The sequence below is a fragment of the Schistocerca cancellata genome, chromosome 8 (genome assembly GCF_023864275.1).
Source record: "Schistocerca cancellata isolate TAMUIC-IGC-003103 chromosome 8, iqSchCanc2.1, whole genome shotgun sequence".
Taxonomy (NCBI): domain Eukaryota; kingdom Metazoa; phylum Arthropoda; class Insecta; order Orthoptera; family Acrididae; genus Schistocerca; species Schistocerca cancellata.
This window is the reverse complement of record NC_064633.1, coordinates 4,332,171-4,359,921: the sequence shown is the minus strand read 5'-3', so window position 1 is coordinate 4,359,921 and position 27,751 is coordinate 4,332,171. Positions and strand designations below refer to the sequence as shown.

The following is a 27,751-nucleotide window of genomic DNA, read 5'->3' as shown; positions in this document are numbered from 1 at the left end:
AACTGTATAAGAAAGAGTTGCAATTGGCGAAACTAAGATACAGCACAAATTTCATAGAAAATAGTAAAAACCAATGTAAAACAGCCTGGTCGGTAATTAATACTGTTAAAGGTGAAGTCAGAAACTTCGACAAGACAGTCCCAATACCAGCAGATACATTCAGTAAATATTTTGTAAGCTGTGCTGATGATATCAAAAAGCTGATCAGTAAACCCAATGTAACATGTATAGATTATCTGAAGAGAGCAAACCTACATCATAATAGGGCCAGATCATCATTGAAACACTTCAAAGAGGTATGCCAACATGAAGTTCTTAAAATAGTCAAAGAAATGAAAAATTCATACAGTACAGATATTTTTAATATGTCAAACAATCTATTGAAAGAAATCATACATTACATTGCAGCACCATTAACATATTCTATAAACCTGTGTCTCATAGGAGGGTTTTTTCCTGATCCTCTCAAACTATCCAAGGTAACTCCAGTCTTTAAGAAGGGTGTCAAATCAGATCCTGCAAACTACAGACCAATTTCACTAATTCCAGTACTAGGAAAAGTCTTTGAAGGCATAATATATAAGCAGATGTATGAGTACCTAGAACTAAATGGTATGTTAAGTGCATCACAGTTTGGTTACAGAAAAGGAAGGTCAGCTATACATGCCATAGAGCTCTTAGAGACATTCTAGCAGCATTTGAGGACCATGCGCACGCACAGGTAACCTTATGTGATCTGAGCAAAGCTTTTGACTGTGTTGACTACTCACTTCTGCTCTTTAAACTTGAGTACTATGGAATATGTGATAAAAGTTTATAAAACTCATCAAATCATACCTCAATAAAAGGAACCAGGTGGTGAGTTCAGGAAGTCACCTGTCAAACATACTCGAGGTTCAACACGGAGTGCCACAGGGATCTAAATTGGGACCACTTCTTTTCCTTGTACACATAAATGACTTACCAGAAAATATAGATGTAAAGACATATATGTATGCAGATGACACAACTTTTCTATCTGTAAACCATGTACTTGATAACCTTGTAAGTGATATGAAATTGGCAAAAGAAAATGCAACATCATGGTTTAATGCCAATGGTCTGCTATTAAATGAGGAAAAGACCCAGAATATGTGGTTCAGTCTATCAAAGACTACAAAAATAGAAAAACAATAGGCAAAGTTTTTAGGTATTGTACTTGACAACAGTCTAACATGGAACTCTCATGTTGATCACATAGTGGTTAGGTTGTCAAAAGTTATATATTTGTTGAAGAGACTGATGTGTTGTGTGACATTTGAGTACATAAGGACAGCGTACTTTGTCTTTTTTCAATCTTTATTAAGGTATGGGTTAATACTCTGGGGAAACAGCAGAAAAATAAATGAAATTATGGTGATCCAGAAGAAAGCAATCAGAGTAATGGCTAAGGTAGATAATAGAACACATTGTAAACCATTGTTCATTAAATATACAATTTTAACAGTAATTAATTTATATATTCTTGACAGTGCTAACTACATACTTGCCAAACTACCTAATTTATGTGTAACAAATGAAAGGCATGGCTACTATACAAGAACGTGTACTTCTCTGCTGTTGCCATAAAATAGATTAGCTAAAACTAACAATAGTCATAAGTATATGGCAATTAAAATATATAACAAATTGTCTAAAAATTGGTCAATCAAGCCTGACAAATTATTTAAAGATAATGTTAACCAATCCATTCTATTCATTAGAAGAATTTTTAGAAATGCCCAATATCAACTTAAATATGTAAAAATTTATTTTGTAAAATTAATAAGTTAAGTGAACTGACAAAGTCTATTGCATGTAATAATGCTGAATGACTAATAAAGAATCTGAATCTTGGTCTCCCTCTACGATTTTTACCCTCCATGCTGCCCTCCAGTACTAAATTGGTGATCCCTTTATGCCTCAGAACATGTCCTACCAACCGATCCCTTCTTCTAGTCAAGTTGTGCCACAAAGTTCTCCTCTCCTCAATCCTATTCAATACTTCCTCATTAGTTATGTGATCTACCCATCTAATCTTCAGCGTTATTCTGTAGTACCACATTTCAAAAGCTTATATTCTCTTCTTGTCCAAACTATTTATCGTCCATGTTTCACTTCCATACATGGCTATACTCCATACAAATACTTTCAGAAATGATGTCCTGACACTTAAATCTATACTCGATGTTAACAAATTTCTCCTTCAGAAACGCTTTCCTTGCCATTGTCAGTCTACATTTTATATCCTCTCTACTTCGACCATCATCAGTTATTTTGCTCCCCAAATAGCAAAACTCCTTTACTACTTTAAGTGTGTAATTTCCTAATCTAATACCCTCAGCATCACCCGACTTAATTCGACTACATTCCATTATCCTCGTTTTGCTTTTGTTGATGTTCATCTTATATCCTCCTTTCAAGACACTGTCCATTCCGTTCAACTGCTCTTCCAAGTCCTTTGCTGTCTCTGACAGAATTACAATGTCATCAGCGAACCTCAAAGTTTTTATTTCTTCTCCATGGAATTTAATACCTACTCCAAATTTTTCTTTTGTTTCCTTCACTGCTTGCTCAATATACAGATTGAATAACATCGGGGATAGGCTGCACTTCTGTCTCACTCCCTTCCCAACCACTGCTTCCCTTTCATGCCCCTCGATTCTTATAACTGCCATCTCGTTTCTGTACAATTTGTAAATAGCCTTTCGCTCCCTGTATTTTATCCCTGCCACCTTCAGAATTTGAAAGAGAGTATTCCAGTCAACATTGTCAAAAGCTTTCTCTAAGTCTACAAACGCTAGAAACGTAGGTTTGCCCTTCCTTAACCTAGCTTCTAAGATGAGTCGTAGGGTCAGTATTGCCTCACGTGTTCCAACAGATCTACGGAATCCAAACTGATCTTCGCCGAGGTCAGCTTCTACTAGTTTTTCCACTCTTCTGTAAAGAATTTGCGTTAGTATTTTGCAGCTGTGACTTATTAAACTGATAGTTCGGTAATTTTCACATCTGTCAACACCTGCTTTCTTTGGGATTGGAATTATTATATTCTTCTTGAAGTCAGAGGGAATTTCGCCTGTCTCATACATCTTGCTCACCAGATGGTAGAGTTTTGTCAGGACTGGCTCTCCCAAGGCTGTCAGTAGTTCCAATGGAATGTTGTCTACTCCGGGGGCCTTGTCTCGACTCAGGTCTTTCAGTGCTCTGTCAAACTCTTCGCGCAGCATCGTATCTCCCATTTCATCTTCATCTACCTCCTCTTCCATTTCCATAATATTGCCTTCAAGTACATTGCCCTTGTATAGTCCTCCTACATGCTCCTTCCACCTTTCTGCTTTCCCTTCTTTGCTTAGAACTGGGAGTCCATATGAGCTCTTGATGTTCATGCAAGTGTTTCTGTTATCTCCATAGGTCTCTTTAATCTTCCTGTAGGCAGTATCTATCTTAAGCCTCGTGAGATAAGCCTCTACATCCTTACATTTGTCCTCTAGCCATCCCTGTTTAGCCATTTTGCACTTCCTGTTGATCTCATTTTTGAGACACTTGTATTCCTTTTTGCCTGCTTCATTTACTGCATTTTTATATTTTCTCTTTCATCAATTAAATTCAGTATATCTTCTGCTACCCCAGGATCTCTACTAGCCCTCGTCTTTTTACCTACTTGATCCTCTGCTGCCTTCACTACTCCATCCTTCAAAGCTACCCATTCTTTTTCTACTGTATTTCTTTCCCCCATTCCTGTCAATTGTTCCCTTATGCTCTCCTTGAAACTCTGTACAACCTCTGGTTCTTTCAGTTTATCCAGGTCCCATCTCCTTAAATTCCCACCTTTTTGGAGTTTCTTCAGTTTTAATCTACAGTTCATAACCAATTGCCCCTGGAAATGTCTTTCAATTTAAAACCTGGTTCCTAAATCTCTGTCTTACCATTAGATAATCTATCTGAAACCTGTCAGTATCTCCAGGCTTCTTCGACGTATACAGCCTTCTTTTATGATTCTTGAACCAAGTGTTAGCTATGATTAAGTTATGCTCTGTGCAAAATTCTACCAGGCGGCCTCCTCTTTCATTTCTTAGCCCCAATCCATATTCACCTACTATGTTTCCTTCTCTCCCTTTTCCTACTACCGAATTCTAGTCACCCATGTCTATTAAATCTTCGTCACCCTTCACTATCTGAATAATTTCTTTTATTTCATCATACATTTCTTCAATTTCTTCGTCATCTGCAGATCTAGTTGGCATATAAACTTGTACTACTGTAGTAGGAGTGGGCTTCGTATCTATCTTGGCCGCAATAATGTGTTCACTATGCTGTTTGTAGTAGCTTACCCGCATTCCTATTTTCCCATTCATTATTAAACCTACTCCTGCATTACCCCTATTTGATTTTGCATTTATAACCCTGTAGTCTCCTGACCAGAAGTCTTGTTCCTCCTGCCACCGAACTTCACTAATTCCCACTATATCTAAGTTTAACCTATCCATTTCCCTTTTTAAATTTTCTAACCTACTTGCCCGATTAAGGGATCTGACATTCCACACTCCGATCCGCAGAACGCCAGTTTTCTTTCTCCTGATAACGACATCCTCTTGAGTAGTCCCCGCCCGGAGATCCGAATAGGGGACTATTTTACCTCCGGAATATTTTACCCAAGACGACGCCAAAATCATTTATCCATACAGTAAAGCTGCATACCCTCGGGAAAAATTACGACCGTAGTTTCCCCTTGCTTTCAGCCGTTCGCAGTACCAGCACAGCTAGGCCGTTTTGGTTAGTGTTGCAAGGCCAGATCAGTCAATCATCCAGACTGTTGCCCTTGCAACTACTGAAAAGGCTGCTGCCCCTCTTCAGGAACCACACGTTTGTCTGGCCTCTCAAGAGATACCCCTCCATTGTGGTTGTACCTACGGTACGGCTATCTGTATCGCTGAGGCACACAAGCCTCCCCACCAACAGCAAGGTTCGTGGGGGGGGGGGGGGGGGGGGGGTGGCATAGTCTCATATTTGACTGAAATTCAGTACACTAATTCTACTATGTGTGTACAAAGTATTCGTTTCCCCTGCCAATTAGTTTCAGAATTATGACTTGTAAAAGAAGGTGGCGTGACCTGGAAATTGCAACCAACATCTGGCAATATATCTTCAGACCCAACTTCAGGTCTTAATAACTTTGAAACTATTCCTCACAGTCCAGCAAAATTTTTACAACCCAGTAATATCAATTTAGATAACACACTCCATGAATCAAAACACCAACAACATATTTTTGAGGGAAACTAAAAAATTCCAAAATGTGATTAAAAAAATTTAATACGTTAAAAGGTACATTTTGTAGGTGCCCACTATGCCAAATATAATTCACTCAAAAAGGGTATACATTTTTTGTGGTAAGCTTAATGTGGCCTAAACACACGCAGAACTCATCATGCCCATATCAGTCACAAAAGCTGAGTTACATGCACACGAAAATACAAAAATTTGTAAAATTACCTGAAAAACATGGATTTTCGAAGTGTGGTAGCACAAAAGGGACAAGTGGTATCCCAGCCAAATTTCACACACTGCATAAGTAGACCATAATGATATATATCTCAAAATTTCAGCTTGCTATTGCAAGACATTTGTGTACAATGGAAGTTGAGAGATGCATTTGGTGATGTGGCCATTGTTCCACAACACAATTTTGTAAAAACATATCGTAAACTTTTCTGCTTCTTCGTATCCTCTTCCATTACTGTTAAATTACTAAGTAACAACATATAGACAGATTAACACAACCTATCATTAATGTTTACTGCACCTTAACTGCTAAAAGCCAGTCGATTGTGCTTCAAACAGACGCTCTCCCACACTTTAACTACTGTACTCTGTACACTGAGTGGCAAATTGTACTGTCTTCCTGACACTGTGGTAGGAACTGGAACTGTCATAAGAATATGTTCAAAAAGAATCCAACACTTGTCTGCCAAATGTGGCCAATGAAACGATCTTGCTGGTCCTGCTGGTACCATGAAGTTCACAAATACATCACCTTATGCTTCACAGCACTCTGCAACATATCCTAAGTACCATTTGTCATCATAAACAGCAATAACATAGCAACCTCATTGTAGGTTGCTGCTTTTGCTTCTGAATCCTGAATCAGACACACTGTGAAGACACATGTTGTGCATGAATCCACAATTTCTGATACTCCACATGCTTTTTCTAGACACAAATAACTGCGCTTAATTTTACCATTTCGTCAAAGCAGATCGGTGTTGACAATTCAGGTGAATCTGGCACTGACATATGGACAGCTGAACTGGCTGCTTGTGTGCCATAGGAGTGTTTTACAGCTTTAGACGGATTTGTGCCAGTTTCCTCTTCATCGTCAGTTGAGGCGACTTATTTGGAATTCCAATCAATGTGGTTAACTACATTCCACACGAGTATATTATTGTCTTCATTTATGAACTGGTTTTGTTCAACGTGTAGCGACAAAATTTAACATTATTGTAAAGGTAAACATGGTCTTTTTTTGTAAGATCTTCTCAGCTGCTATTCACTAGCCATTTTCTGCTCCTAAAGCAAAACAGTAATCACCAATATGCATGTAGTTTGCAAGCGAATCCTAACGATACAGGTTAGTATCATGCTGGTATATACTTCTCAAGGTCCTTAGGAAACCTAAAAAAAAGACAGACGTGGTATCATCTTCTTCTTGTTTTTACTGCAATCTATTGCGCTACCCTATGCTCCCATTTGTAAAAGCCATTGTACAAACCTAAATAAACAACTACTATTCGCTTTCGCGATCGCGCCAATCTCAACAGTTTAACTTACTGGCGACTTGGCAGGCTGCTGGCTCAGTAGGCAACAAAATCGTAGTGAAGTGTCACTACTTTTATGTTAGACTGTGGTAACAATGAATTCATATAAATACATTTTCATAAAAACTAGTTATTCCACAGTTACATATTCACATTCTACATATTTGAATCAACATTGAAGCATTTTATTTAACACTCTATAAATTCTTTTTATTGATTGTTTCAAGAGATATCTCAGCAGTTGTTATTTTCAAAGATGTAAACTCATTGGCTTGCATGTTATGTCCCTGTTGTTCTTCACTGTGTACTGTCTTGACAGGGACGTGGTTGTAATTAGATACTCTTGTTGGAAGAGATGTTGAAAATGGAGCTGGTCTGCTTTTCTAGAACTGTTGAGGTGACACATATTATGTTACCGGTAATAGTTCGGAGATGAAATACTACTGATTACCATTATTTAGAAGTTCAGAAACTTCATTTCATTAAGAAATCTTTGGAAGGCACCTGCGTATCACAATCCTTTCATTAGTTAATCTTTCTTCATAAGAGAGTAGTATCTGTGAAGTGCATCAAGCATTACAGGAAATAACGAGAGCACAAACGAGATAAACAACTAAGTAAAAACTTAGCATTTTAAATAAGGATGTGAAGTTCGATTCAACTTATTCAATACAACAATAAAAGTCTGTTTTAAAGATAGATCATTTATATTAAGCACTGAAGAGGCACATTAACGAAATCCATTAAATATTATACATCCAAACAACAGCTGGCACACACAGGAAGCTGACTGGCTAAAGTACACTGTTGAAGACAAGAGAAGCTTCAATCTTTTAACAGTCTGTTAGTTCCAAAAGTTGCCTATCAACCACTAATTTCAGTTATTGAAGAAGCTCCAAAAACTTCCATTCATATGAGTGGACTCTCCGTTGCAGAGTGAAAATTTCATTCTGGAAACATCCCATAGGCTGTGGCTAAGCCTAGTCTCTGCAATATCCTTTCTTCTTCAACTGCTAGTCTTGCAGATTTCGCATGAGAACTTCTGCAAAGTTAGAAGGTAGGAGACAAGGTACTGTCGGGGTAAAACAGTGGGGAAGGGTCATAAATTGTAATTGGGCAGTTCAGTCAGTATAGCACTTGCCTGTGAAAGGCAAAGGTCCTGAGTACAGGTCTTGGTCCAGCACACAGTTTCAGTCTGCCAGAAAGTTTCATATCAGTGCGCACTCCACTGCAGAGTGAAAATTTCATTCTGAAAACTTTTATCTCGCCGAAAGATACATATGGATTCACCTCTGGAATAAATTAAATGGACAATATCTTATAGTAGCTTGTGTCTCACATGGAACAATCATCAGCCCAGTACTCTTTGTACTGTACACCACTGAGGAGGAGAGAATTACCCTTTCTCCTGAGAAAATCTTGCAATATGCAGACAATATTTGTGTATGTGTATCGACCAACAGGGTGGCTCAGGCAGAGTGTGAGTTGTCAAAGGTGATGGACATGCTGTATCAATATTACACACCTGTGTGTTGCATTTTTCTATGGAAAAGTCAGTAATTGTTCCTTTCATGAAACGAACTGTACCAGCAAGTTTGTTTGCGTGGCCATCTTTCGCAACTAGCATATAAATACTTGTTTTGTAAATAAAACTGCCTTTCCAGTTGCTAATTAATTTATTTGTCCCATACGCTTTTTGACTTATATTGTTCTAAGGCATCATCACTGAGATGATTTGCTGATCTGTGTTTCCTCACATCTGGTCTGGAGGTCGCATTACCACTTCATTACTGCTATATAAGAACAACTTTGCGTTTTGACCTTCTTCACACTTTTCACCTTGTTTCTCATTCTTTCCTGTGGTGTACTATGTTCTTTTGCCACTCTTTTCTGAGTGGAAAACACTGTGAAGAAGGTCAAAACGCAAAGTTGTGCTTATATGGCAGTAATAAAAGTGGTAGTGCGACCTCCAGACCAGATGTGAGGAAAAACAGATCAGCAAATCATCCCAGTGATGATGCCTTAGAACAAGATAAGGCGAAATGCGTATGGGATACATAAATTAAGGAGCACCAGGAAAAGAATTGTACAATATTGTTTCGCCAGTGTCCAACTCCCTGCTCATAAGATACAATGCTAGGTTTCTTGGTGTTCTCTTTGATTCAAGAACAAGTTGGGGACTGCATGATCAAACTGTTGACAGTACCAGTGGAACAGCAATGAACCTCATTAGACTGGTGACGAGAGAATAGTGAGGAACTCACCCCAATATTTTGTTCCCACGTGTTGAAATGTTCCCATATAGATTACAGATGCACTGTAAATAATGATGCTGCCAAAAAGTCGCTAGCACTGCTGGACAAACTACGGTACATATGTCTATGCATTTGCCTCGGAGATAAAGTTTCCTCCTCCACTCATGCCCTTCTTTTGGAAGCAACAGAAATGCCTTTACATCTTGCCACAGCCAAGTTTATAGCTCAAGAAAATTTAGAAACCTAAAAGGACCGCAGGTATCGATCTTGCCTAAATAAATGAATTGCCTGTTTCATATAAACAAGGAGTTTGCTGTTGATTATAACTTCTACACTAACTGAAAATGCGTCGCAGGTGTAATCTGAAGACGCATTTACAAATGTATCTACAACACAGTCTGTCCGGCTGATGTTAAATGTTATCTTGCTATAATTGTCACTTTTCAAATCATGGTGGCTAAATAGTATATGCTAGAAGTAAAATAAAAAGAAAGATGTGGTAATTTCTGTGAAGCTATGTATCTGCTGAAAAGTCGTGTTGGTAGATTTTGCTTGGTGACTGGATCGTGTATGGTCGACTTGTCTATGGTCTAGGCGAGCAACCGATTGCAGCGATATTGCTTGCAAACGAACAGAGTTTGTCTTTGCCATGGTCTTTGCTTGCGATGGATACCATAGTCTGTGATGGATACTTTGAGTACGATGCAATTGGCGTTCGTCTGAAGTCGGTCTCTTGATATTTATTGTTGTTCTGTTTACAATCTTTGCCTTGAGCGGCAAATTTGTTGTCGTTTTGATCATCGCTGTAGCCTGCTAAGTGTATCTTTTTAAGGGAGAATTCCCGAGATCTGTAACAAGTTTGTACTTCAACAAGTAGTTTTTCTACCCAGAAATAGCTTCCGCATAGGCAATATTGTACTTCCGTGTTTCATTGCATATTTTTATGGAAATATGGATTCGTATAAGGCATTATGCGAAATATGTGGTATCAGTTTTACGTTCAGGAAGGATTTATACAGACATTTGAGAGTATTTCACGACATGGACGTAAATTTAGATAAGGATAAAGTAACATGCGACTTGTGTGATAAAAAGTTTTCGACTGTCGCTGCCCTCGAGCGTCACAAGAAAACTCACAGACCCGCTCCACAAAAAGTACGTAAAATATATCATTTTACAGAGAAATGTTTAAGTTTTGGTGTAAAATGTTAATTTTCTTGGAAAGCGATACTTTCATTCCATGTGTTTTGCGAGATTTGTGTCAGTTTAAAGGTCATGGTGAGTTGTAGTGGAAGTGAGGTAATGTGTTACCATTCTAGTTCAATTTTTTATTTATTTATTTTTTTTTATTTCTTCCCTAAATAGCGCACTCGACTAGTACAACTCCTTGTACATGTTGTTTTTAATTCTGTATTTTTCTTTGTATTGTTGGCCAATGAATTTACTTGGTTGGCAATATGTTTGTTTTAATTCCGTAAATGTTACTTTGTTATGCTGTCCACATTTGTGCTCAGAATTGGTGGCCCCTTTGAATTGTATAATCTCCTTTGTTGTTTTTAAGCTGTCGTGCACGGAGTGTGATGATTTCATATGTCGTACGAGGGAGGAGCTAAGAAGTCACCTGGAATGTGAGCATGGAATAAGTATGGAAAGTAAAGAACTGGTGTTTGATTCAATGGAACGTAAGGAAGCACAATACGTCTATGCACTATCACTTTCGAAATGAATACATGCTTGCTGTGTTTTCAACTTGTTACTGAGATTAGTTTCATTTTCAGGGTTTCTGCAGTGGAAATTGAAGATGGAGGGTGATGAGAAAGTTTTCTTTACAAAGAGAACTGGTGAAAGGATGGTTGACAGTGAGAAATCCCGTTTATACTACATTTGCCACCGTTCGCGATCTGCCGTGAAAAGTAGTTTTGGCAAAAGATTGAGAGCATCAAACAAAATTGACCAAACGTGTCCAGCATCTTTGATAGTGACAAAGATGCCATCAGGCAAAATAAGTGTCAAATTTTACATGACCCACACAGGTCATAACTTTTCTGTGGGGCCTCTCCATTTTGCTCATGCTGACAGAGCAATGGTTACTGGCCAAATAGTACCTGGTAAGTAATAATTGGACTAACATCACAGTGATCTTATAAATATTAGCCTGGCTGACAGGTCATAAATGAAATTTTAACTAAAAACATGAAGACAGTGTGCTTGTTTGCAATTACCCCTAATGGTCAACATTTGGGACACCCCCCCTCCCCCCCTCCCCTCCCCCCTGGCGTTGGCATTCCACACACACACACACACACACACACACACACACACACACACACACACACACACACACACACACACACACACACACACGCGCGCGCGCGCTTTGATCTCTGTAGTAAGGCCCTTGTGTTGTGTGTGTGATATCAAGGTGGTGGTGTTTGTCAGCTCGTGTTTGTAGATTGTGTGTTGTAGTATCTCGTGACTATTTCAAAGTTGTTTGTGTTAGGTATGTTAGTGGGTCAGTGTTCACTCATTGTGTGAACTTGAAGTTGCAATAGTGTGTGCTACAGCAGTAGCGAGTTACTTTGATTTTACGTTGTTTCTTACACTCCAAAATATAATTATGTTTTTCAGTTAGCAATGGATATGATGGAGGAGATTGTCATTCGTTGCTGGTTGCATTAGGAGATGACTTGATGTGAGCAGGGTATTGACTTGATTGTGGAATATGCTTGGTGTAAGATTTGTCGTGAACATACATAGTTGACCTAAGTCCCTGTTTCATGGGCCAGGAAATGTTATATGTGGCGGTGTCAGTGATAATGTGTCGTGATCCATATCTAGAGAGACCTGGACTGAGGAATCTAGGTTCACCATCCAAGATATTTAGTTTATTATTCTTTCATCATTCTTCTATTTATCTCTGTACACAGGAGACTGGAATGAGTGCTTTTTGTGTTTTAGATTGGTATTGGTTTTGTAGGGAAGTGTGTTCTGAATACAGGGATAAGTTGGCAGAGCTGGGGGTGATTGTGGAAATCCATGATCAAAGTTTGGGAAAAGAAAGTATGGGAGGGGTTCAGAAGTTACCGTTTGGCACTTCAGAACAGAACAAAGGTTTTTAGTTTGTGTGGCTGAGGAATACAGTGAGGAGGGGGCTACTGTAGTTTGATACATTTTCATCATATAACACTGTAGGGGAAAGGATGTATGATCATTTAGTTTTTGATCAGTGTTTTGATTCTAAAAATTATTGTACTGTGGTATGTACCAATACAATAGAGGTGTTTTTGGGGGGGGGGGTATTAAATCCTTTACATGAAGGGGAAGATGCACTCTTCCACCTTGCAGTCACACATGAGTACTGCTGTCAAAGGAGGGTGCTTAATAAAAATGTGTTTTGTTGTTTACTGAAGGCAGTAGGGGAAAATATATAGGCCAATGGTTGTGAGGTGAGTAGGTTGGGGTTGGAATAGGGTGAGGGGGTTGTGGAGGGTTGGGCAGGTTTTTGGGTTAAGTGCGGTGGGTTGATGCATTATTTAGTTTCATCTCCAAGTGACTGGTTTGGGCTTTCTTTCTTAATTAAAAAAAAGATAAGTAAATTAAGGCCGTTAATTTTTGTTTTTTAAATTTTGGTATGGGTGTTGTGTTGGGCAGTGATATTGGATCAGTTAGTTTTAGTTTTCTGGGGAAAGTGGGAGTTAGAAGATATTGTTCCTTTTTGTGTGTTTGGGGGGGGGGGGGGGGAGGAGAGGCAACCTACGTTTATTTGTCTGTGGCTTTGATTGATAAGTATTTTCTTTTCTTGGTTTCTCCTTTCTTTGTGTATTATGTACGATATGTTTCATTAAGTGCCTGAGGAATTGCACAAAAGCTGGATATGCCTGTAAGTATGGTGCATAAAACCCTATGAAACAGCCTGTTTTGCTATCAATACAAAATCACTGAAGTTCAGATAGATTCCATGGTGACTCCTGTTACATTTTGAACTCGGTGTTTTATTATGTTGACCTTTTATTGATCTATAAACCTTTATTTTCTAATGTAAATAATCATTATATAATGTGTTATTTGGACAAAGATCTGAAATTAATATTTAAGCAGGGAAGAGCATTAAAATTAAAGAACAAGGTTATTTATATTGTGACTCGTGTTACAAATTTGGGACATCGTATTGCTAAGTATGTTTTACGTCAAAAGTGTCCTCAAACTATTAGGTGTGTGGATCTGGTTTTTATCACAGAAAATGCATATTAGGTTGTCATTCAAATGACACAGGTACAGATTTCTATAAATATTTATACCATGTAAAATATTGTAATATATTGAAAAAAGTGCGTGACTCTTGTTACTTGCTACCTATTGTTGGAAAAACATTTTCTCGCAGGAAGAGCAAATGAAACTGTTATTTACCAAATATGATAAGCTAAATATTAACATTTCAGTTTTTAAACAATATGAAAAATTATAAGAGCATAGCATCTGGGAAAATAATCTGAGTAAATATTGTGTGTTTTGTTGTTTCCTGAGGGCAGTAGGGGAAAATATATAGGCCAATGATTGTGAGTTGAGTAGGGTGGGGTTGGAAAGGGGGGGAGGGGGATCTGTGGAGAATGGGGCAGGTATTTTGGGATTAGGTCAGTTGGGTTGATGCATTATTTAGTTTCAGACATACCATGTTGTATTCCAACTCAAGTGAAAAGTCAGAGAACTGAAAACATCGTCTTGCATTGACATCATCAGGTGGATTAATTTTCCTTATAATTTTGTCCTGTGTGAACAGAATTTCTCACATTTTGCAGGCCATTTCCAATATTGACCAGCATGCTCCATTTCACTGATTAGGTAAGAATTTCCAAAAATTGCATGTGCTTCTTCAGCATAGGATTTACCATCACTTCTACTTTGTAGCAGTCTCCAACTTTCACACTTTCTATAGTTTCTTCAGAATGATGATCTGCAGCAAGGAAATTCTTTGGAAACAACAGATATGTTTGGTATTGACTATGCAGAAGAAAATATTTTAGCCAGATAAAGTTTCACTTTGAGACCTTGAATTTCATCAGTGGACATATGAAAAACCCTCATAGTTGTGGTGCTTGCAGCTGACTGTGCAAAAGCTAATGCATCACCTGCTATGAATTTTCACTTTTTTACTACATTCCACACTTGCCATTTCGCAACTGCACCAATTCCATGTATAGCTCCTTTACTGTGGGATGTAGCAAAAATGTTCAGTTTGATTTCCAAATTGTGGAACATTTGAAGTTGAGGTACAGCAGCAGTAATATACTTGTTTTGAAATTGTGAGGCAGGTCCATCTGACCAAATTGAAATGACCTTCAAATTTTCAGTTATAGCTGACCAGTGATGTAATCACAGCATCCATGGAATGGGTTAAACTGTCTGAAACAGCAGCAGCTTGAGAACCTGAATGCCACAGTGACACAGTAAAAATACTAACTTTTGCCTTCGCAACTCATCTTTATGAACAGAAGTGTAGTTTTCAGCAAAATCAATATGCAGCAATGCTAACTCCTTAGAATCTTCACTCAGAACCATTTCTTTTTGCTGATAATAAGATGCAGACTGAGTTACTTGTATAGCAATGAAGAAGAAATTAAGGATTTATGGAGATTATGTATTTTGCTATATCAGCTGCAGAGCCTTCTTCTTTGACTATAATAATTTTAGTGTCGTTTTCTTCCATCTTCCAAACATACCGTGATAAATTTACAATTTCCAGCTTGTGAGTTTTATAGGTTTCATTAAAACCTCTGCTATTTTGATTTGTCTCACTTTCATTCTGCCAACAAAGCTCACTGGGTGTCTGGCATATGATGGTTGATAAAAATGTGTTACTGTAAGCTGGGATATTATCATGTTTCTTGTGAAGGTTTCTGATAGCATTTATGAAATTTTCATGATTTTTGCACAAACATACATTATGAGGTAATTCGCTGCTTAATTGAACGTGTAGTGGCTGTACTTCTGCAAACTTAGATTTCCCAATTTGAACTTCAGGATGTTCCTATTTCAATACCCCGTATGTTTCCATGCTTGACATGACTAAGTGATAAATATGAGGTGTCCTTTTCTCATTATTTTCTCTGATCACTATTGTATCCTGTGTACCTGGTGACTGTGACTGACTGACTGACTGACTGACTTCGTCGTGATAGTAGGAACCAGTTACCAAGTCACTAGTTTCTATTTTGTGGCTTACTGCTAAGACTGGGTCTTTCAGACTTCCCATCTGATTAATTTCCACACTGAACAACTCACGAACAACTAAGACTTTATGTCATCGTGAAGATGGGAGAAAAGGTCGGCTTGAGCCGTGGCTTTACGTAGCGCGCTATGTGACTTACACAATGACAAAGCTGCTTTACTAGGTTGCTGATCTTACATTGTGCTTTGTTTTCTAAATCTCTCCCTAGTTTTAGCTCTTCTTTCTTCTAATAACAATCATTGCTTTTGTGGACTCAACTGCCGGAACTTTTGTTTCTGCTTCTGTTGACTTTTTCTAACTACTTCCAGGTGCTTCGTCTTAAATTCTTCATATTTTCCTACCTTCTTTTCTGTCTTTCTTCTTCTGATAGAGTATCCTATTCTTTTAACCTTAAAAAAATATAACTGTGACTTAGATTATGTGGCTCATGTTACACATTTAATTTTGCATTTTTACAATATTGATTAAAATTGGGAAATTTTTAATAATGGTATTAGTTATGCATTGAAACAAAGAAGTAAATTATTGAACATGATGAATTTAGCTCTTAATATGAAAACTTAATTACATGGAAGTGGCTCATGTTACATGGAAGTTCATGTTGTTGTATTATATTATATATACCAACCTGTAATTTACGTACTTCGATTTTATACTATCTATGCAATACGTTAGGGTATGCAACTGTAATATAAATAATGATATACTAATTCTTACCTGCTAGTTAGTTGAAGTGAAGGTCAAAAATCACCAATAATTCACACTTCCATCACATGAAAGACATACGGCCTTTTATAAATGGCTCCATACAGTAAAAAGTCCAGCCTTCTCAATCAGTGTATAAAAAGTACCCAATTTTTAACATTTAAAAATTGTAAGTGTGTCCTACTTTACATGGAATATCCCTTTAGGATTTGCTTCCTGCTGACTTGCCGACAAGTAAAACAGTCCCGGAATATCGTGCTTGCATGTAAGTAGACAGTGAATGGCAATGAAACATTCTGTGCACAGACAAAGCCCATTTCAATATCTAGAGACATGTCAATATGCAGGATTGCAGAATAAGGGCAACAGAAAATCTGCACATATATCAACCAGTACCACTTCATCTCCAGTGGTGTGGGTTGGTGGCATCATTTATCATAGGGCCACCTTTTTTTGAGAAGATGAGTGGTGAGGGTCCTGTTACCTTTACTCTCACTGGTTATGAGAGTCTTTTGTGCACCAGCATCATTCCAACCCTTCAGCAGTGTAGATAGGATAATTGCCATGCAAGAGCATGCTGCTCCACACTTGCACAGCCAGTAGAGTGGCAGAGACCGGATTATATGCATTTGCATGTTGCATATGCATTTGCTCTTTGGCTCCTTTTCAACGGTTATAGCATATTTTCACTCTTATGTTTACTATATTTTAAAAATTTAGACGGGCTGTTCCTAGCTCAATCTAGTTTTGATGTCTCACAAACTGACTGCTACCTAGAACTACATCCAATCACTGATCAAGAGGCCACTGACTAGCGAAATCGTTACAGAAGAGAAACAGGAATAGGCACATAGTCAATGTTCCGCATCTGTGCCCCAGTTAATCCCCTCTGCTGTCATATTGTACACACCGGCAATAATTAAATTAAACTACACAAGCTTTTAGTTGCACATCCATTGTTTCAGTTTAGTGAACTATTTGCTTGTACATAGTTGAACATGTTTACATGTGTAGTGTGTAACATGTTGTGTGCCATGCCGCCCGAAAAAAGAAACAGTGTTACCGAGCAAGGTGGTGCAGTGGTTAGCACACTGGACTTGCATTCGGGAAGACGATGCTTCAATCCCGCATCTAGCCATTCTGATTTAGGTTTTCTGTGATTTCACTAAATCGCTTCTGGCAAATGCTGAGATGGTCCCTTTGAAAGGGCACGGCTAACTTCCTTCCCCAACCTTCCCTAATCCGATGACCTCACTGTTTGGTCTCTTCCACCAAATCAACCCAAGAAACGTCGTTTTGTGAACAGCTGACCAGCCTGAAACATTTACATGTGACAAAATTGTTTTCTATTGTTGAGTTTGAAAGGCCATACAATATATTCTGTTTCTTCGATGTTTTGAAACTGAAATTTAAATTATGTGCACAATGTATTTAATAATGTTATGGTCGCAATATTTTATTTGCTGGAAATAAGTGTGTCTGCCATCTTGATAACGTCATGGGTCAAAGCAGACAGGTAGAATCATAGATGTTGCTATTGCCCACAACTATAGCCCATAAAGTGACATCATACATAATTTTCAAAATAATTGCACAAATGTTCTATAGAATATGGTATTAACTCTAGCTCATCTGATAAGGGTAAAGTCTGTTCATGAATTTAGTGGTGGTGTTAAGGAGGTATCTACAAAAAGGATTCTTCGAATATGTAAATGCTGATGCTCTTGCTATTAACACGGTAAGGTAAGGGTATAAATGAAAGAAGCATAGCTAAATCAGGAGAATCCTTTTCGGTTATTCAAAAGTTACACGAGTTCATACAAATACTATAGTAATGAATAAACTGCATAACAGACAATATTACCAGCAAAATAAACAACATTTACAGCACACATTTTAAATTTTCCTCAGACTTTAATATGCTTTCAAAAGCAATAGTGTATCTGCAAGACATATGAGGCCCTGCACCTACGAAAATTTGTGGGAATGGGTATCCCGACATTTGCTCATACCACCTCCATGATGCCATCCTCCACCACTGATAGGCTCACAAGGAATCCCTTGAGTGCAAAGTCGCAAGCTCAATCTTTAGTAATACTCATTTAAAAGTGTTCGATTATGACAGGAAAAATATTCACTGCTAATGACTCACCATGTGCATCAGGAGGGCAATAGAAAATGAGTATCTGGGAGGTGCAGAGATCAACCTTCTGCAGGATGTATGTATTGCACTTCATGAAATGGATATCATTGACATTCAAGAAATGTTCAAAACAAATCATTACCATGCTCCATGAACACTGATGGAAAAATGGCGCACCACAGTGATTAGAAAGGTTCACACCATCAGGATTGAAGGTGAACTCCATGGAAGCTACAAACTGTACAGGACATTCAGCTAGGTATCTTCTCTGAAAGAATGCATATAGAATCATATTGAGTGGTGAGAACTGTTGAAATGTGACAGTATGTTACCGAATGTGAAACAGTCTTTCATGGAGCTTATTTTGAAACTGGCTCTCACTTAATGTGTGGCTGCAGGTACTGTGATAATATGTTCTATAGGCAAAAAAAAAAAAAAATCATCCAGGTGTTGGATTTGTCCAGTGATTCTAGGTAGTATGAATTGCAATGTCACACACTTCTCAGGAGGGATAGTTTGCTCTAAAAGAGTATGATGTTTATAAGCAGACCACGAATCAAGAAAAAGCAAGTTACTTTGACCAGGTGTTTGCCAAAAGCAGTGCTCATACCACAGTTGTAGTTCTCTTACACCCATTTTCCCACTTTTGCTTGTTGTGACATAATTATTCCATACTACCCTTGCAAGATCTCTCACAGGAGAGAGAATAATAAGGTGCAGAGCACCTTCAGCTTCTCGCAGCACAATAAATAACTTTCCAGCCACTTTATCATCCAGATTAACAGTCAGCATAATTGTATACGAGTGCGTTAAGGCATTGATGTTAATTGATCTTGATGCCTACATCTACTTGTACATGTATACTCTGCAAATAACACTTAAGTGCCTGGGGGATGGTTCATCGAACTATCTTCACAAAAAATTCTCTGTTGTTCCACTCTCGAACAGCATGAAGAAGAAATAAACACCTACATCTTTCTGTGTGAGCTCTGATTTCTCGTATTTTATTATAATGATCATTTCTGCATACGTAGGTTGGCATCAATAAAATATTTTCGCATTTGGAGGAGATTTCGTAGGGAGATTCTGCAACGAAAACCACTTTTGTTTTAATGGTGTCCATCTCAAATCCTGTATCATGTCAGTGACATCCCCCCCCCCCTTTTCTCAATAGTACAGAACATGTTTCTTTTCTTTGGACATTCTCGATGTACTCTGCTAATCCTATCTAGTAAAGATCGCAGACTCTGCCGCAGTACTCCTAAACTCCGAAAGAGAATGGACAAGTGTGGTGTTGGCAGTCTCTTTAGTAGATCTGTTACATTTTCTAAGTGTTCTGCCAATGAAACACAGTCTTTGGCTTCCCTTCCTCAAAACATTTTCTATGTGTTCTTTCCAATTTAAATTGTCATAATTCCAATTCCTAGGTATTTAGTTGAATTTATGGCCTTTAGATTAGACTGATTTATCATGTAACCAAAGTTTTAACATTCCTTTTAGTATTCATGTGAATACCTCACACTTTTCATTATTTAGGGCAATTGGCAATTTTCACACCATTCAGACATCTCTTCCAAGTTGTTTTGTAGTTTGTTTCGCCGGCTGAAGTGGCCGTGCGGTTAAAGGCGCTGCAGTCTGGAACCGCAAGACCGCTACGGTTGCAGGTTCGAATCCTGCCTCGGGCATGGATGTTTGTGATGTCCTTAGGTTAGTTAGGTTTAACTAGTTCTAAGTTCTAGGGGACTAATGACCTCAGCAGTTGAGTCCCATAGTGCTCAGAGCCATTTGAACCATTTTTTGTAGTTTGTTTCGATCTTCTGATGAGTTCACTTGAAGATAAATGACAGCATCATCTGCAGACAACCTAATAAGGGTGATCAGATTGTCTCCTAAATTGTTTATATAGATAAGGAACAACAGAGGGCTTATAACACTATCTTGGGACCCCCCAGGGGGTCCACAACTCTTTTGTGGATACGTGCGTAGCGAGCACGGGACCCCGAGCTAATGTGGCCCTCCTTCCTTTCCGGGCTGCATACCTTCCTTTTCCACATCCTTCCCTATCCCCCATCTTCGCGCCCCCCCCCCCCCCCCCCCTCCCCTCACCACTGGCTCTTTCCCTTCCCTTTCTCCCCCTCTGGGAGTATGGTTTGTGCCTACGTCTGGAGACGGACACTCGTAAATGTAACGCATTCTTCGCCTTCTCTGCTTGTATGTCTTCATCCTTCCTTTGTCCTTCTCTTTTCCTTACCTCTTCTCTTTACCCTTTTCTCCGCTGCGGCGTTTGAGACCTCTCTTCTTTCCTTTCCCTTTCTTTGTTTTTTCCCTTTCTCTTTCTTCCTCCCTGTGCATGTCTGAAGGCCGACCCACGCATTTTCGTGCGTAGCCGGTGACGGGGTAACACGTAATTCCCCGCCCCGGGTAGACAGGTAGGACACGTACGTACCCCCTGGTAACGGCCAGGCCCAGGGAGGGGTGATTACCCGAGCTGATACCTTCCGAAAGTGCCGATTGGTCCCTCCATACGTTTCTCGGGAGGTGTGACCTGAGGTGTGAACAATCACCTAAGGCGGGAGTGCCCTCAGAGAGGGCCTCCACAAGGGAGGAGCGTGCCATCGGAGACGCCGGTAATCATGGGGGATTCTTCCGCAATGGTTTCCTCATCTTACACTATGTCTGCTCACAAGCGTAAGTTCACTGAGTCTCAGCCACAGACAGTTCTTCCATCGTTGCCACAGCTCATTGTTGTTTCTCGGTCTGACGAAGGTCACGACTTCTCCACGGTCAATCCTTTCATTATTCAGAAAGGTGTTGACGCAGTTGCAGGTCCTGTAAAGTCTTGTTCCATATTACGGAATGGCACCTTGTTGTTAGAAACAGTCAGTGCCCTCCAGACACACAAATTGCTGCATACTTCACTGCTCCACACTTTCCCTGTCCGGGTTGAAGCACACCACACTTTAAATTCCTCACGTGGAGTCATTTATACACGCTCCCTCGACCCATTGTCTGACGAAGAAATTCAGCACTACCTGTCTGACCAGGGCGTAACGGCTGTTCATAGAGTTATGAAAAGGGTTGACACAAACATCATTCCAACCTGTACCGTCTTCTTGACATTTGACAGAGTTCAACTCCCATCAAAAATAAAAGCGGGGTATGAGATAATTTCCATTCGCTCCTACGTCCCAGACCCTACGCGTTGCTATCGGTGCCAGCGGTTCAATCATACCAGCGAGTCCTGTTCCAACCCGGCCAAATGTGTTACTTGTGGCAAGGATGCCCATGAGGGTGCTTGTCCACCTCCATCCCCTCGTTGCATCAACTGTATGGGTGACCACGCTGCTTCCTCTAGAGATTGCCCCATTTTTAAAGACGAAAAGCTCATTCAGGAAATGAGAGTGAAGGAAAAGGTGTCGACCTTTGCTGCTCGAAAATTATTCGCAAGTCGAAAGCCCACTGTGCCTCAGACAGGAAAATACAGCACTGTCCTTGCCTCTCCTCGGCCAACAAAGAAGGCGGCCACGCAGACTTGTGATCTCACCTTTAGTGCCACGGTCGTCAGATATGCCAGCGCAAAGATCGCCCGTTCAACCTCCCCACTTTCGCCTGCTCAATCTATGGATCACCCTTCATCGGGTTCTGCTAAATCTCGATCCCAAAAGTCAGACACCCGGACTTCCAAAAAAGAGCGTACTTGTGAAGATTTTTTACGTACCCCAACTACACAACCATCGGTTCCTCCTTCATCTAAACATCATGTTTCCAAGAAAGCTAATAAGAAACCCAGTTCCTCTCCTTCTCCGCCACAGCGTGTCTCATCTACAGCACCACCTGGCGGTAACCGCCCTCGGCCGTCTTCTGTGTCGCCGAGGCGCACTGCTGGCGGTCGATCAACCGGCCAATCGCTGGTGGCAGGAGCTGCTCCTGAACAACTTATGGATCAGGATCTTTTGCCTTCGGCTGAGTGCCGTTCCACGCTGTCGGTTGCAAGCTCTGAGCAGTCGTTGAGTTGACGGCAACCTTGGTCACATTCTTCCATTTTCTGTCCACCCTATGTCCATTATCCATTGGAATATGATTGGCATTCGAGCCAATCGGGATGAATTGACGATCCTCCTACGATCCTACTTGCCGGTCATCTTCTGTCTTCAGGAAACAAAGCTGTGTCCCCACGACCGCTTTGTCTTCCCCCATTTTCAGTCAGTCCGATTTGATCTCCCCTCTGTTGAAGGCACTCCAGCACATGGAGGACTCATGATTCTTCTCCATAATACTCTCCATTATCACCCAATCCCCTTAAACACTTCCTTCCAAGCAGTCACTGTCCGTCTTTCCCTTTCTGGATACACCTTCTCTCTTTTTACTGTATACATTCCATCGTCCACATCAATGGCACGAGCTGATCTCCTTCATCTTCTTGGTCAGCTTCCACCCCCCCTATTTTCTGGTTGGGGACTTCAATGCCCACCACCCGCTTTGGGGATCTCCACATCCATGTCCGCGTGGCTCACTATTGCTAGATGTCTTCCACCAAGCGGATCTTGTTTGCCTCAACACTGGGGACCGTATATTTTTGTCTGCCTCCACGACAAATTTCTCTCATTTGGACCTTTCGGTCGGTACTGTTCCGCTAGCTCGGCACTTCGAATGGTTCGCCCTTGCTGATACACACTGGAGTGACCACTTTCCATGTGTCCTTCGATTGCAGCCACAACTGCCATATATCCACCCGAGACGCTGGAAGTTTGCCCAAGCCGATTGGCCACTTTTTTCGTCTCTAGCGACATTCGATGACCATCACTTTCCTAGCGTCGACGATGATGTCACTCATATTACAGACGTTATTCTTACAGCTGTGGAACGTTCAATACCACGCACCTCCGAATTGCCCCGGCGCCCCCTAGTTCCTTGGTAGAACGAGGCATGCCGTGACGCAATACATGAGCGGCGACGTGCTCTTCGCGTTTTCCGCCACCATCCTACTTTGGCCAACTGTATCCGCTATAAGCAGTCCCGTGCGTGATGCCGTCGTGTCATCCGCGATAACAAGAAGGCAAACTGGAAATTCTTTACTAGCTCATTTAACACCTTCACTCCCTCCTCGGAAGTTTGGAGTTGGATTCGACGGATATCAGGCTCGCCTAGTTTCTCCCTGGTCTCTGGGCTCACTGCCGTGCATGATACGTTAGTGGACCCCATCGCAATTTCTAACTCCTTGGGTAAACACTTTGCTGAGATTTCGAGCTCTTCAAATTACCCGCCAGCGTTTCTCCCGAATAAACGTGCAGCGGAAGTACAACCTCTTGCTTTCTCCTCTCAAAATCGCGAAAGCTATAATACTGTTTTCTCCATGCGGGAACTCCAACATGCACTCTATTCTTCTCGCTCCTCCGCCCCAGGACCAGATGGTATCCACATCCAAATGTTGCTGCAATTATCAAACCATAGTCTGTGTTACCTCCTTCGTCTTTATAATGGAATTTGGACCGACAGTACTTTTCCCAGACAATGGCGGGAAGCTATTGTCGTTCCTGTTCCGAAACCTGGAAAGGACGAACATCTCCCCTCTAGCTATCGCCCCATTTCTCTCACGAGTAGTTTATGTAAGGTTTTGGAGCGTATGGTGAATTGCCGTTTAGCTTTGTGGCTGGAGTCCCGCAGTCTTTTAACACCTGCCCAATGCGGTTTCCGAAAGCATCGTTCTGCAGTTGACCATCTTGTTGCTCTCTCCACTTATATCACGAACAATTTTCTCCGGAAACGCCAAACAGTAGCAATATTTTTTGATCTGGAGAGAGCATACGATACCTGTTGGAGGACAGGCATCCTCCGCACACTGTTCTTTTGGGGCCTTCGAGGTCGGCTGCCATTTTTTTCTTCGCGAATTTATGGCAGAGCGCACATTTAGAGTGCGGGTGAACACTACTCTCTCCCGTACTTTCTCCCAAGAAAACGGGGTACCCCAGGGCTCCATGCTAAGTGTTGTACTGTTTGCCATTGCCATAAATCTAATTATGTACTATCTCCTTCCCGATGTCTCAGGCTCCCTCTTTGTGGACGATTTTGCGATCTACTACAGCTCTCAATGGACGATGTCTTCAAGGATGTCTCGATCGCCTCCACTCTCTGAGCATCGAAACCGGCTTCCGCTTTTCTCCCAGTAAGACCGTTTGTGTTAATTTTTGGTGTCGTCAGGAGTCTTCCACCCTCCTTACATCTAGGACCTGTCAACCTTCCGTTTTCAGACGTCGCTAAATTCTTGGATCTTATGTTTGACAGAAAACTGTGCTGGTCCTCCCATGTTTCCTATCTTTCGGCTCGCTGTCTGCGATCCCTCAACACCCTCCGTGTCCTGAATGGTACCTCCTGGGGAGCTAACCGAGTGGTCCTTCTCCGCCTCTATCGCGCCTTAGTGCATTCGAAATTGGACTATGGAAGCATAGTTTACTCCTCTGCTCGGCCGTCTGTTCTTCGGCGTCTCGACTCTATCCACCACCGTGGATTACGTTTAGTGTCTGGAGCTTTTTACACTAGCCCTGTGGAAAGCCTTTATGCTGAGACTGCTGAACCTCCGCTGTCCAATCGGCGAGCAGTCCTCCTGAGTCGTTATGCTAGCCACCTGTCTTCCATGCCTGCTAATCCAGCCCATGACATTTTTTTCGACGCCTCCTTGGATGTAGGGTATGCAGGCCGCCCTTCCTTCCTACTACCACCGGGAGTCCGCTTCCGTCAACTGCTCCATTCTCTTTCCTAAGACCTTCTTGACAACTTGGGGTACAGCACCGCCTTGGCTCCGTCCCCGGATCTGCCTGCTCCGTGACCTTTGTCAGTTTCCCAAGGATGGTACCCCTTCACTTGTTTATCGTCGGGCATTTGCTGCTCTATGTGCGCAAATGAAGGAAGCCGCATTTATTTACACTGATGGCTCGAAAACATCGTTAGGTGTAGGGAGTGCCTATATTGTTGGCGACACCCCAAATCGATTTCGGCTTCCCGACCAGTGTTCGGTTTATATTGCAGAGCTTTACGCTGTTCTCCAGGCTGTCCAATACATCCGCTGCCATCAGCGGATACAGTATGTTATCTGTTCAGATTCTCTCAGCTCTCTCCTCAGTCTCCAAGCTCTCTACCCTGTCTACCCTCTGGTCCACCAGATTCAGGACTGCCTGCGTTTGCTCCACTTGGGGGGCGTCTCGGTGGCGTTCCTCTGGCTCCCAGGACACGTTGGTATCTGTGGAAATGAGGCGGCCGATGTAGCGGCCAAGGCTGCAGTCTCTCTTCTTCGGCCGGCTATTCGATCGATTCCCTTCGCCGATCTATGGAGTGTTTTATGTCGTCGTGTTGTTCTTTAATGGCACACACATTGGTCAACACCTCCCCATAATAAATTGCGGGACGTGAAAGCTCTTCCCTGTGCTTGGACCTCTTTCTCATGAACATGTCGTTGGGAGGAGGTAATTTTAACTGGACTCCGGATAGGGCACTGTCTTTTTAGCCATCGGCATCTTTTAAGCGGCGATCCTCCCCCACTCTGTCCCCACTGCTCTCAGCTGTGGACGGTAAGACACCTTTTAATTGAGTGCCCCTATTTTACTCCGTTACGCGCCCGTCTACAGCTGTCGCCTGATATATCGTCCAATTTAGCAGATGACATGCGCTCGGCCTATTGCATTCTCGAGTTTATTAGTGCCAGTGAGATGACATCAGTCATTTGAAGCTCTTTTTGGGAACAACCAACCCCTTTCTGTAGTGGATTTTTAAGCTTTCCTTCTGCTTTTAGTTTCTCCAATTTTTTGAGTTTCGTTCCCATTGCTGCCGGTTTCCATTTTCGTTTTTTACCGTTTCCTAAGTCACAGACCGGGCACTAATGACCATAGCAGTTTTGTGCCCCAAAACAAACTAAGAAAAAAACAACTACTATCTTGGGGAACACCAGAAATCACTTCTGTTTCACTTGAGATCTGCTGTCAGTTATTGCAAACTGTTTTTTCTGGTTGGAAATCACGAATTCACTCACATAACTGAGATGATATTGCATAAGCACGCAGTTTCAGTGCAAGCTACTTGTGTGGTATAGTGTCAAAAGCCTTTTGGAAATCTAGAAATACAGAATCAATTTGAAGTATTTCACAAGAACAATGTTTAATAAATCCATGTTGACTGTGTGTCAATAGACTGTTCTCTTCGATGTAATTCAAAATGTTTGAACACAATATATGTTAATCCTACTACATATCAGTGTTAAAGGTATGGGTCTGTAATTTAGTGGATTACTGTGAAGCTTTCCAGTCTTTGGGTATGGGTCTTTTATCAAGTGAACAGTTGTATATGACTGCTACATATCAGTGTTAAAGGTATGGGTCTGTAATTTAGTGGATTACTGTGAAGCTTTCCAGTCTTTGGGTATGGGTCTTTTATCAAGTGAACAGTTGTATATGACTGTTAAGCATGGAGCATACTCTGAAAGAAACCTAACTGGTGTACAGTCTGGACCTGGAGACTTGCTTCAGTTAAGTGATTTAAGTTGCTTCACTACTCTTGGTATATTTATTTCTTTGTTACTCATGTTTGCAGCTGTTCTCGATTCGAATTCTGGAGTGTTTACTTCATCTTCTTTGATAAAGAAATTTAGGAAGGCTGTGGTTAGTAACTCTGATTTGGCAGCACTGTCGTCATTAGTATTTCCATTTCTATCATGCAGAGATGGCATTGGTTGTCTTACCAATAGCATACTTTGCATACGTCTGGAACCTCTTTAGATTTTGTGCCAGGTTTCAAGATAAAGGTTCATTGTGGAAACTATCTCGCCTTGAAGTCCATAGTAAATTTCTAGCTTCTTAAAAGATTGCCAATCTCAGAGATTTTGCACCCATTTCAATTTGGCATGCTTTCTTCGTTGTTTCTGCACCAGTGCTCTGACCCATTTTGTGCACCAAGGGAGATCAGCTTCATCGTTTGTTAATTTATTTGGTATAAAACTCTCATTGCTATAGATAGTGTTTCTTCGAATTCAAGCCACATCTGGTTCTCACTTACATTGTTAATTTGGAAGGACTGGAGATTGTCTCTCAGGAAGACAAGTGACTTTTTATTTACTTTTTTTGAGTACGTACTTTTTTGTCCCACCTTGCTGTTGGTGGGGAGGCTTGCGTGCCTCAACGATACTGATAGCCATACCGTAGGTCCAACCACAATGGAGGGGTATCTGTTGAGAGGCCAGACAAACGTGTGGTTCCTGAAGAGGGGCAGCAGCCTTTTCAGTAGTTGCAGGGGCAACAGTCTGGATGATTGACTGATCCGGCCTTGCAAGACTAACCAAAACGGCCTTGCTGTGCTGGTACTGCGAACAGCTGAAAGCAAGGGGAAACTACGGCCATAATTTTTCCCAAGGGTATGCAGCTTTTCTGTATGGTTAAATGATTTTGGCGTCCTCTTGGGAATGTGAGATCCCTTAATCGGGCAGGTAGGTTAGAAAATTTAAAAAGGGAAATGGATAGGTTAAAGTTGTATATAGTGGGAATTAGTGAAGTTTGGTGGCAGGGGGAACAAGACTTTTGGTCAGGTGAATACAGGGTTATAAATACAG

General features: G+C 40.9%; 1 protein-coding gene across 2 annotated transcripts in view; it reads left to right on the top strand.

The window, feature by feature from the left end:
• The first annotated feature begins 9,767 nt into the window (after positions 1–9,767).
• LOC126095130 (zinc finger protein Xfin-like) overlaps positions 9,768–27,751 on the top strand; it is a 92,244-nt gene continuing 74,260 nt past the window's right edge. For both annotated transcript variants that reach the window (XM_049909839.1, XM_049909840.1), the window contains exons 1-3: positions 9,768–10,243; positions 10,650–10,770; positions 10,867–11,196. In XM_049909839.1, the coding sequence (XP_049765796.1) occupies positions 10,040–10,243; positions 10,650–10,770; positions 10,867–11,196 (655 nt within the window). In that variant the 5' untranslated portion in view covers positions 9,768–10,039. The remainder of the gene's footprint in view (positions 10,244–10,649; positions 10,771–10,866; positions 11,197–27,751) is intronic.